The sequence below is a fragment of the Diabrotica undecimpunctata genome, chromosome 5 (genome assembly GCF_040954645.1).
Source record: "Diabrotica undecimpunctata isolate CICGRU chromosome 5, icDiaUnde3, whole genome shotgun sequence".
NCBI classification, from domain to species: domain Eukaryota; kingdom Metazoa; phylum Arthropoda; class Insecta; order Coleoptera; family Chrysomelidae; genus Diabrotica; species Diabrotica undecimpunctata.
The window spans coordinates 121,496,900-121,510,175 of NC_092807.1; the positions used below are offsets into that span (position 1 = coordinate 121,496,900).

General features: G+C 34.2%; 1 protein-coding gene across 1 annotated transcript in view; it reads right to left on the reverse strand.

The window, feature by feature from the left end:
• Positions 1-7,142: 7,142 nt before the first annotated feature.
• LOC140441729 (ATP-binding cassette subfamily C member 4-like) overlaps positions 7,143-13,276 on the reverse strand; it is a 163,251-nt gene continuing 157,117 nt past the window's right edge. The window contains exons 16-18 of the mRNA XM_072532617.1: positions 12,729-12,974; positions 10,510-10,670; positions 7,143-7,623 (exon numbers count right to left, since the gene is read on the reverse strand). Of these exons, the coding sequence (XP_072388718.1) occupies positions 7,308-7,623; positions 10,510-10,670; positions 12,729-12,974 (723 nt within the window). The 3' untranslated portion in view covers positions 7,143-7,307. The remainder of the gene's footprint in view (positions 7,624-10,509; positions 10,671-12,728; positions 12,975-13,276) is intronic.

A 13,276-nucleotide genomic window follows, 5' to 3' on the forward strand; every position in this document is an offset into this window, starting at 1 on the left:
GGCACTTAGGAGGACGTAAATTTTTCTTGCGGTTTCACGTACCGCATGTCAGTGTTTACGTTTCTATAGTTAAAAGCAGTCCAGTGTATTCTTTCGCTATTAGTATGGCAGCAAGTTCATCAAGTTTTTCTAAATTTACTCGCAAATCTGTAAAACCTTCAGATTATGATTTTGAGGCTGTTTTAGCTCAATGGGCTGACGAAGTAACTAGCGATTTAGAATATTTTAGTGATAGTGATATTGACGATGTAAGCAAAGAAGTAGGCATTGGAAGTCAACACGATACCGGAAGTGAACAATCGGAAGGTTCTGAAGACGAATATGATTCAAATGCTACTGATAAGTCATATTTGTACGGCAAAAATAATTTTAAGTGGTCTACTACAAAACCCTCAAAAAATGTAAGAACTCCGTTACACAATCTTGTAACAACACTACCAGCTCTTCGGTCCAAAGGTGTAAGAAACAAGACTTCATCATTTTTTTTTTCTTATTTCCGAGGATATAAGAAATACTTAAATGGATAAATAATAAATTACATGCAATTCGTGAAAACTATAGAAAAATGAATAGACTAGAACTAAATGAAATTGATGAAATAGAACAGAAAGCCTTTTTGGGATTGCTTTTATACACATCAGCTGGCACTGGTAGGGATATGTTCAGATGTGTTATGTCAAAAGAAAGATTTGCAATATTTCTAAAATGTTTACGTTTTGATAACCCTCTGGATAGAAAGGAAAGAAGAATGATAGATCCAACGGCAGCCATTAGTAACATATTTATATCAAATTGTCGAAAACTGTATTTCGTAGGCACATGTGTTTGTATTGATGAAATGTTGGTCGGCTTTAGGGGAAGGTGTAGGTTCAAAATGTATATGCCTGATAAGCCTGTGAAATATGGCATTAAAATAATGTGCCTGACTGATGCACGAACGAGTTACTTATATAAATATTGCCTATATATATGGAGACAAGGACACTAACGGAACAGGGTTATCTGAGGAAGAAAAGAAAATGAATAAACCAACTCAATCTGTTATTCGGCTTGTTAAACCTATTTATGGAACCAACCGTAATGTTACAGCCGATAATTGGTTTAGTTCTATAGAATTAGTACAGCAGTTAGAAGTAAAGAAGTTAACCTACGTGGGAACCCTTAAGAAAAATAAACGGGAAATCCCTCCGGAATTCCAGCCACACCGATGCAGGGAAGTAAATTCGACTTCTTACGGATTTACGAAAAGTTTAACCCTAATTTCCAATGCGCCAAAAAAATTGAAGGCTGTTTTACTTGTTTCTTCGATGCACCATTCAATAAGCACGGATCAGATTACTGGAAAACCAGAGATTATAGCTCATTATAATCTTACGAAAGGAGGTGTCGATACGTTAGATGCCAAGTGTGCCAAATATGCTGTTAAACTTGGCATATATGCCACTTACTGTTTTTTATTGCATTCATTGATATAGCCGCTGTTAATCCACATGTTGTATACCAATCACTACAGGAAAAAAAATCGGAGAGGTTAAACTACATAAAGGAGTTGGCGAAGCAATTAGTTTTACCACATCTTCAGAGAAGACTCGAAAATCCCAGAATCCCGAAAGAATTGATATGTTGTATTGAACGAATACTAGGACAAAAACTCTAAAAAGAAGCAGATTTTGAAGAAATGCTTGAGAAAAATAAGACGTATTACTTATGTCCAAGTGCATTAAAGGGAAAAACCTTTTATGTGTGCTTTTCTTGTGGAAAACTAGTGTGCTAAATGATTAGTTATTTTATTGTAATTTTTAGTTACTGTCAGTATTTTGTTTTTTATTTTTTGTTTATTCATATTATTAGTCTGTGCCTTTCAAGATTCTTTTACAATTTTTTAGTTACCAATACCTACCTACTCAAATTTTTTTGTAATTCAATGTATAAAGGATTTTGTAATAACGTCCACAATTTTTTTTTAATATTATGCATGCATTCATAATTTTCATGAAAAAATAAGGTTTATTTTATTTGGAGCAGTATTTTACTCTACAGGAATGTGAAAAATCCTGTAGTTGATGTAAAAAACAAATACAGTGATATAAGACAAATTTATATTGAAAATAAAGGATCATAGGCAGCGGTATGAAATACCGCATATCAGTGTCTACGTCCTGAAACATCCACGTCAGTAGTTAAGGGTTAAATAATAAAACCAATGGTTCTAATTTATGTAAATATATTTATTTATAAGCTTACGGTACGATAATTACTTATCAACTAACTTAACTCATAACAGCGCTGCATGTATATATATATATATATATATATATATATATATATATATATATATATATATATATATATATATATATATATATATATATATATGTGTGTGTGTAGTAGTGAACTAGTGAGTGAACTAGAAGTGACTAGTGAGTGTAGTAGTGTCTGGGGGCTCGGGAGACTGAGACCTCGGAAGCCCTGAAGAAGACATCAGAGAGGATGTCGAAAGCTCGGCAAAATGGATATCGACGCGGTTCAACCCGGAAGACTGGGGAGTTTAATATTAATTTTTATAATAATATTAATCTTAGCTCTAAGTTTAATATATATATATATATATATACTACAGTATTATTCGAGAATCATCTGGAGTAGTCTATCTCTATTCGCCTCATCGGTAGCTTTTCGAAGGCAGGCGCTATTGATAACGCCATCGATTGTATGTTCTAGATTATTCATCCTTCTGAGAATTGTGACACGTACCACGCTTTGGAGGTATGCTATTTCGTTACAATATCTTGTTAACGAGGTTCTCGCCAGTTACAATTTTATTCATCATTACCTCACTAAACTTTAGTCTACAACATTTAATCCTTGCAACAACTGGATTTTCTAGGGTTTAAATTTTTTGTTTAGTTTTGCATGGTATTAATTATTACATGTAAGAATGTCCTACATCACGTATTTGTACAGCTCTGCGTTAGGATGTGGATCTTTAACGAAAGTCTGCATTAAATCTAAAGTTTCATTGTAATTTGTAACAGATTTTGGTCTACCTGATCGAATGCCATCTTTTACTCGTCAAGTTTCATCAAAGCGCTTTACAATTTTTTGTACCATCACCGTATGGATAGGAGAATAGTTTCGGAAAGTATCGTTAAACAAGTTGGCTACTTCACTATAAGATCTTTCTCTATCGTCGTAGTCCCTCATCATTAAAACAGCAATTCGCACTTATTCATTAAAAACCATCTTTATTGTAGAGCTTTTAAAAACACGCAAAACAACTGTCAGATTTAGTTATTAATACAATTTATTTTACAAAACTTTTCAATAAACATCAAGCTATTGTTAGTTTTATGAATTAATGTAAAAATCACATGATTCACACACATACAATAAATTTTTTTTTAAAAAATTAGAATTTTAACTTTATCTCCTGAGATCACTATTGTAGAATGTTACAATGGAAACAACACTACTTACATCTTTTTACCTATGAACTGGTCTGCTGCTTTTATTTATATTTTTATTCTGTGTTATTCAGTCCTATGACTATTTTACATTTTTACAATATTATGCTTAGGGATGTTATTTTTGATGTTTTAATTGCTGTATCCAAAATTAAGGCATAAACATAAACGGAGGAAAGGTTAGCCATCTAAGGTTTGCAGATGATATTGTACTAATAGCTGATAGGATAGATGAGGCCAAAGAACTTTTAAACTAGCTCTACCTTTCCTCGCTAGAAGGGGGATTGAAAATAAATATATCTAAAACCCAGATGATGACAAATCTTGTAGTCAGCGAAGATATATGCGTAGGAACAAGATCCATAGACCAGGTAATGGCCTATAAATACCTAGGTCATGAGATTCGCATAGGAAAAGATAACCAAACCGTTGAGCTTCTCCGTCGTATAAGACTGACTTGGGCAGCCTTCGGCAAGCTGAACCATATTTTCAAATCGTCTGATATACCAATATGCCTTAAAAGAAAAACGTTTAATCAGTGTGTTTTGCCAGTGTTAACTTACGGTGCCGAAACGTTGACCATGACAAGGAGAACAGTTCAAAAGATCCGTGTGTGTCAAAGGGCGATGGAGCGTGCTATGTTGGGCGTTTCACTACGAGACAAGATCCCAAATCGCCAGCTACGACAAAGAACAGGAGTGACTGATGCAGTAGAGAGAGTAGCAACACTAAAATGGAACTGGGCAGGTCACGTGGCTCGAATGACAGACATTAGATGGACAAAGCGGATACTGGAATGGAGACCAAGAGATGATGCCTACCGAAGTAGAGGTCGTCCACCAACACGTTGGACTGACGATCTAAAACGTTGTCATAGGAATTGGATGCAAGAGGCACAAGATCGAAATAGATGGAAAATTATGAGGGAGATCTATGTCCAGCAGTGGATAAGCGAAGATTGAATGATGATGATCCAAAATTAAAAGATATTCAAATATAGTAACAAATAATATACAGCAACAACATTAGTTTGATGAACATAATAACATATTCTAGAATGGTAGAAGATCTTTTTGGCTTGATGGCTATCCTGTGCAGGGTTGTATTGTTATGTAAGTATTAATTTAGTATATAATTTTAAGTGCTTACATAATAGTATTGGACAGGACAATGTTTCTATCTATTTGTCTGTTTTTATTTCAGCTTATTTCAAATTTGTATGGCCTGATGGTGATGTAAAACTGATAAACATCGAAACCGGTCGCACTACACTTTATATAAAATACAAAAATAACAGAATATTGGGAAAAACCAAACCAAAAAAACTCACTATCTTGTATAAATAATGATGTTATAATATAATATTTTTCTATTATTCATAATCATACACGCCCCACTGACGCTTCCGATAATGAACAACACGTATTCTTATGTTACGACCGGCTTATTACCACCTGAAATCACCTTTTGGCCATTACAGTACCTGGCAGATGTCTAGTCTGTCTGAGATTATGCATTTTCCCGGAAAAATTCGAAATAAACAGGATCCACACAAAAGTCACCACATTGGTGGTATCCAGTAAAAAATAGATATTCAATACAAATTTTAGTTTCTTCATTTGTTATTAAGTATGTTCATTTTTCTGTTCTGTAGCATATCGTTGTATTTCTATTATGATGTGGGTGTAAACAACTTCATCAAAAAACATTTCAAAAATCCATAGCGGAGTAACTGCCTCTTTACATTTGCATATAATTCTTTAGCATCTTCATTTTTAATGTGTTCATATCAGTGGCGGCTGGTCTGGTAAAATTTTGGGTAGGCCAAGCCAGCAAATTACATAATAGCTATGTGTAATCAGTGACGGATCCAGAGGGAGGGGTCACGGGGTCATGACACCCCCCCCTAACTAATTTTTTGATGATTTCTCTGTTCATTTTAACGTCTGCGTTGTATCTAATTTTTGCGATTTTTGATATTTCATCTAGCAAATCGCGAACAGAAAACACCCTCTTCTGTACATCCTTAATTAAAGGACAGGAAATTACTTAAATGTTCCTTGCAACTGGAATGTTTTTTTAAGGATGCAGGCATATTTTTTAAATCAAAGTATCCTTCACAATTCCATACACATTTCTTATTAGAAAATAACAAACACGGCCAACAATATAGTCTGTTTTTCGTAATACTTCCAGAAAACCATTTGTAGACATCATACCAAGAGCAATTAAAAGTACGCACCTCATCATTCTATGTATCATACATCATTTTTATGTATCAGTTATAAAACAATCTCACATATATAAGTAGCATACAATCAGGCGATATAGAAATCATGCAAATGAGATTTTTTTTCTTCGAATTTTACGAATTTTTTAAAATTATTTGGGCAACCGTGCACTTGTTTGCAATTGTGTTGTTTGTTTAAAAATATGTTACAATTATAGATTCTGTTACATATTTTTTTATCATAGTTTAAAAGAAAATTTATATTACAATTCGATAATTATGTTACAAGTGACAACGATGGTCGGTGTTAGGCCCGATCGTCTGGTGCCTAAACAGCAAGCATAAACACGACAATATAAATCGTTGTCCGGCAAGCTGCTTAACTTCAAACGCTTTTTGTACGGGGATCTTATGTGAGCTGAGTCGGCCAGTTCCGATCGGACCTATTAATGATATTTAAAATGCCTGAATACGATTCAATGCTTTCTGTGGTAATATAATAACATAGTTGTTTTAACGGACGCTAATGTATTGAGTGATTTAGTACATTTAAAAGTTATTTACATGCATTAACATAATTTTTGAATATATGTTTTTCAATTTTAAAGCTCTTAAAATTATTGGCTAGGTCCGGCCTATCCTGCCTACCCCCAAAAGCCGCCACTGGTTCATATTGTGGTTCAGATTTACTCCAGTTAGGTACAAACGCTATTTTGGTTTCATATTTTTTCTTTTTTGGTTATTGCTACAAGTGGTAAGTCATCTTTATCATCAAGGTTTTGTTTAGCCTGACGATCATCTTCTTCCTCAATAAAAACTTCAGTCCCTTTGGGGATGTCTTCCACTTCAGCAATGCCTAATTCATCGTCATTGATTTCGTACCCATCTGTTAAATCGTCTACTTCGAGGGGTAATGCAGCTATATCAACATCTATTTGTTCCGGATTTAAATAATCAACGGCATCTTCTAGATTAAATATTTTCGACTCACCCTAAAATCGAAGAAAACAATTAGTTATTAAAAATGCCCATGTAGATTTTTTACACGAAATATATGAATTTGCCCAGCGTCCTCATTTAAGGACGCCAATACTCTATGATTTTTTTACTGGGCAGTCATTTTTGTATTTTTTGTGTGCAAGTTGTGGATCTAACCTAATAAAAAATACAAGTTTTTAGAACTCACCTTTGCAAATAAAAAACTTATGCACGCCAATGTAAGTATAATTCAGTAAACCTAAAAATCCTACTTTTCACCTTGGACCAGTATTTCGTCAAACAAAAATAAAGCACCAATACATACACTTCTGTCTACGGTAGTGCTTCTACTAACCACGGTAGGCAATCACCAAATATTCACGCAGAAATTGTTTACTATACTTTTTCCTCTTTTCTCAATTTGTTCAGGGATTATAAATATATTATTTTTTTAAATAAAACAATAAATATATCTGTTATTTTTGATTGACAACAATTTATCAATATATTAGTTTATTTCTTTGTTCTGCAGCTGCAGTTTATCAAAACATCACAAATTTGTTTTCACTTTAATTAGATATTACAAACTCTAACACTTTCATTCATATATAAAATAGATATTCTAATTTAAGTAACTAATCGTTGTTATCTTCAATTGCTAAATTTTGTGGAACTTCATTGGTTAACGCTCCCTTCTTCTTAAAGTAGTCATTTTTCGCTACATTACTTAGTACTTCTGCCATGGCGGGTCCGGTTTCCTGGACCATCTTGCTAAAATATCCTTCTGGATTTTGTAAAAGCTGATATGGATGGTCAAACTCCATGGCCTGTCCGGCATCCATGACTAAAACTCTGTCTGAATCCATAATAGTGTTTAATCTGTGGGCAATTGTAAGTACTGTACAGTCTTGGAATCTCTCACGAATAGTTTTTTGGATGAGGCTATCAGTCCTAAAAACGAAAAGAAGTAAATAGTTAACAAAACGACTCTGTTCTGGACAATAAATTTTTCTTCAATAAAAGTTTATATATGCCTACCAGATGAAGTAATTGAAATATTAAAATATTAATAAAATATTAGAAAATTCCGCAAAAGTTCTGGAATATTCGATACTTTGTGATTAAAGGTAAGAACAGTATATTACTGACACTACTATTGTCAATGAACAACCTCTTAAGGTGTCACCCATATGGAACTATTAAATAAAATGGGAAAACAACTTTAATATACAAATACAAGTATAAGCATAAAGACAGTACTATTGTCACTAAAAAGCCCATAATCTCTCTTAAGGTGTCATCCATGCAAAACTATTAAATAAAAGGGGAAAACAACTTCATATACAAATACATCACCTCACAAGCGTCTGGGAAACAAAAATGCCGTTACAATGGCATGAAAGCCAGATCGTGCCTATCCACAAAAAGGGAGATAAGCAGCTATGCAAGAATTAAATAGAAGTTTCATTAAATTACCTATATCCTTACGTTTACCAGTTTACTAAAATAAATATAAACTGGTCTAAGACAAGCAGATCCCGTTTACTTAACTTCTGCTATTTTTGGATTTTGTTGATGATGTTAATACAATTGTACAATCCACCAGAGATACAAAGGAAATTTTGAATCTTTTTGAAGTCAAAGAAGATAAGACCAAATATATGGTGGTTACGAAAAACCGGACATTACGAATTAGACAAAATATAGCTGCTCCATCTCTCCACACATATCTTTCATATTATTTCTTATTAATTATTTTATTATTTCTTATCATATTTATTTTAATTAGACACTGTAGACACCGCCTTAGCATATTTAAGAGATGCGAAGTTATTTCGGATCACTCACACTCAGTATTCGTATAAACACTGTGCGAGAAACACTTCAGTTTTGTGTGACCATTCACTCCCAGCGTTATTCGACAAATTTCTACCCGAGATTCTTCAACCCAGCGCGCTGGACAAGAAAAGGAATCATTTATCATCAAAAGGTAGTGTACACTATAATTTACACACACACATACAATATTAAAATTAGTTGATACATTTATATTTAACTTATTTCGTCATAAAAAATAACACCAGTATCTTTACAATAAACGTGGTCTTCCTATTGGGGAACCGTCTCTTGCCGTTTTTACTACTCTATTTGTTGTCATTCGGTCTATGATTTGCCAAAGACGGCCGTCTTTGATCGTTCCGTTCTACTCTTCTATTTCTTACCCAATTCTTGATATTCTCCACCTTGCATCTACGTCGTATATCTGTACTTCTAGCTCTGTCTCATAGGGTCTTACCATCAATTTTTCAGTGTTTTCATCTCTGCTGTTTCTAGCATCATTTTTGTCCTCTCTGTGCCAGGTCTTGTTTCTTCCGCGTATGTCATTATTCCGTCGTATCTCGTGGTTGAAAAATCTCCGACAATGGTTTGGGATGACCTCAGCGGAGCTGTTTCGCAGAGCAGTCAACAAAACCATGATAGCCTTGATGATCGCCAACATCCGGACCGGATAAGGCACTGAAGAAGAAGAAGAAGATGTCATTATTGGTCTGATGACTGTTTTGTAAATTCTGCCTTTCGTTTTTTTCCCGATATTTTTATTTCTCCATATTGTTTCATTTGGGCAGCCTGCGGCTCTGTTTGCTCTATTTACTTGATCTTCCACTTCAGTTTCGAGCTTTCCGTAGCTAGATAATGTGATGCCTAGATATTTAAACTCCATCACTTGTTCTATCATCTGACCTTCCAGCTCCAATTGGCATCTTAGTAAAGCTGTTGTAACCATGCATTTTGTCTTTTTTGGGAAAATTAACATGTTAAATTTTCTGGCGGTTATATTAAATTGGTGCAGCATACGTTGTAAATCATCTTCACTTTGAGAGAGTAGTATTGCGTCGTCTGCATAGCAGATTATTTTAAGTTGTTTTTCTCCCATTTGGTATCCTTTGTTAGTTCTTACTTTTTTTATTATTTCGTTCATAATCAGATTGAATAATAGAGGACTCAGGGACTCTCCCTGTCTTATTCCATTGCCAGCTTCAATAGGGTGGCTTAGTTCTTCTTCTACTTTTACCGTGTTGTTTCACGTCAAATGTCACGTCCTGCGTCGAATGTCACGTCCTGCGTCGACTGTCACATAAATGTCACGTCCTGCGTCGAATGTTACGTCATTCACGTAATTTCACGTCAAATGTCACGTCCCGCATCGACTGTCACATAAATGTCAAGTCCTGCGTCGAAAGTCACGTTCTGCGTCGACCGTCTCATAAATGTCACATCCTGTGTCAAATGTTACGTCATTCACGTCATTTGAAGTCTCCTACATAGCAATCAGATCAATAACAATGGAGATACGCCCCGTTTTCCTATGTTACCATACCCGTTTTCCTATGTTGCCATGTCCCGTTATCCTATGCTGCCACGTCATACGTTGTACTGTCCTTTTGGCATTGTTGTTGTCGTACTTGTGCTCCCCTCCCCTTTTCAACGAGCTGTCGTACGTTACTGTGTCATTGTATTCATTGGCCCCTCCCCTTTTCAACGAGCTGACGTACATCACGATCGGACAAGCCGTTTAGGTACAGACGTGACCTTGGCCACTTCCTGTCCCAGAACCCTCCCTATATCACTACTAATACTCCATCGAATAGATGAAAATAAAAAAAAATCTTTAAAAATTTAAAAGCATTAAGAAATAATAAAAAAATAAAACAAATAATGCGAGAATGGATCAATACAACTTGTCAGTAAAAAATGTCAGTACTGTAATGTAAAGCAACAATATTAAGTAACAAAAACAAGTCGAAGCAATAAAATATAATTTATTTCAGTACTTACTGTGGATCTACGTTTGCGGTAGCTTCATCCATAACTAGAACTTTGTTATTGCGTATAATAGCTCTAGCGAGACATATAAGTTGTCTTTGGCCAGCACTGAAGTTAGATCCACCTTCACTGACAACTTGATTTAAGTCACTAATAGCACCTTTAAGTTCGACCTAAAAATAAAATAATTACAAGTAAAATTAAGAAAATAACTAACCTCTGAGAAGATCATTACACATCACGTTAACTTGCCTGATAACATATATATATATATATATATATATATATATATATATATATATATATATATATATATATATATATATATATATATATATATATATATATACATACATATACGTCAAAGTAACATCTGTCAGGATTATGGAATAAACTTAACCAATTAATCCAGAAAGTCAAACGGGGAGACACTTTGTTACCAAAACTATTTAACCAAGTGCTAGAGGACATATTTAAAAAACTAGACTGGGAAAACTGTGGTATTAATATAAACAGGCAATACCTAAACCATTTGCCATATGCTAATGACATCTTGCGCTCATTTCTATTAAAAAAAAACAGAATTGCAAAAAATGCTTCAAGAGTTGACTAATGAATCAAGAAAAATAGGATTAAAGATGAACTGTAATAAAAGTAAAACAGTTAATGAACGAATTTGTAGGATACGAATAAAGACGCACTTCTTCAACTAATTCATAATAAACGTTCAGTGTCCAACGAATGAAAAAGATGAGGACACCAAAGTAGCTTTTTACCAATTACTAGAGCAAACATACGAGTTAACACTAAAAACAACATCAAAATAATTATAGGTGCACAAATGAAAAGTTAGAAATTGAAAAAGAATATATCGGAATGGTTGGGAGGCATAGTCTACATACGAATGAAAACCACCGATATCTTATTGACTCTGCAGCTAGTAAAAATATGATCATCAATGCTACCATATTTCAAAGATGTTGAAATAAACCACGTCTTAATTGAAAATCGATCAGCAACAAGCATTCTGGATGTAAAAAGTAGACGAGGTACATGCTGTGGCTCAGACCACCTACTAGTTCAGGTACACTTCAGGCAGGCAAGAGAATCAACCAAGAAATGAAATTCTAGATCTGGGAAAACCGAAAAAACCCGAAACTTAAAAGAAATTTTCTAACAAGAAATACAGAGGAAGCTGACTGAATATGAAGAAAATTAATTGGTTCCATTTCTTGTATATGTTCCTAGCCTGTTCTTCTTCTATATCTAGATCCCATTTATCATTTAGTACTACTCCTAAGTATCTAAATTTGTGAACTTGAACTACTTGAGTGTTATTTAGGTTAATACAATTTTGCGGGAATTACTAGCGTATGTTTTCACCTTATTCTATAAAGGACATGTACTCCAGTCGTCAGAGGTGAAAATGCAACTGAACCTCTAAAAATCATACGAGCAAGCTGAATTTTGCTAAGCATATTAATTTTGGGACCCTAAAAAGATGCAAAAAAGTTTACCACTTTTACCCCCGGGCTTCCCCCTAAAATGCCCCGGAAGGGGATAAAAACAAAAAAAAATCAATTTACCAAAAATCTGTACACCGTAAAAAAATGTTTCAAATAAAAAATATAGCTGAGATAATTCTGATCTGTCTAATAGGGCTCTAATAAAACTGAAGCACTGGATTTTAATTCTCGGCAACGACAACGAAGTTTTCAATTTCTAAAAATTATGCAAGCCGTCACCTTGGTTCGGAGGACACGTAAAGCCGTCGGAACCTCTGGACTAGTGCGCGCTTCGACACTAGTTACCTGAAATAGGGTTAAATATGTAATTACAGCCGGAACCTGTCCGAAAGGATCAAGGATTCGACTTAGAAGGCTATGTGGGAAGTAGTATATCCCTAGAATATATTTGTACCCACCAGAAACGAAGTTTTCTGACTCTTAACTTACACAATATGGATGGGAACAATTCTTACGTATGAATATGAAATTTTTAAAGCAGAAAAACGAAATAATTGATAAGAAGCAGCGAACTGGTCAAAATAATGAGTCCAACAATGAGATACCACAGCGTAGTACATCTCCAAGCTGACAACCTACAATCTGGCACAAACGTGCCACTTTCACAACTGAGTCATAATAGCAGAGATAGTAAAAAAACTACTAGTTTTAAATGTGTTTTTTTTTGTATATCAGAAAGTTTATGAAGAGTGTTCAAATACTTACGTCTTCCAACGCCTTCCATAAAACATCATCACCATGTTTCTCAAAAGGATCTAAATTATACCTAAGTGAAGCGGAGAACAAAATTGGTTCTTGGGGTATGATTGAGATATTTAATCTTAGATCATTCAAACCTATTTCGGCAGTATCAACGTCATCTATTGATATAGTACCCTCTATAGGTGCTAATCTGAAAAGTGACGCAATGAGGGTTGACTTTCCTGCACCAGTTCTTCCAACAATTCCAATCTATAACAAATGTGTATCAGTTAATAAACATATTTAAAAATGTGTAAACATAATTTTAAGTTTTTATTGCTCGTTATTTCGTCTTAATTTCATTGTGTTTACTGTAAAAATAATTTAAAACTTATTTTAGCATATCCTAATGAAGAAATAAATTTTGCGAAAGCTCGATATTGTGTAGTGTCAGTCAATACTACCCAACAGACATATATAAATATGTATATATGAGCAATACTTTTAGTTTTGGACCACTATTGTAGAGTGGCCGCGGATTTTTACCAAATTTTAGTAAAAAATAGCCCTTG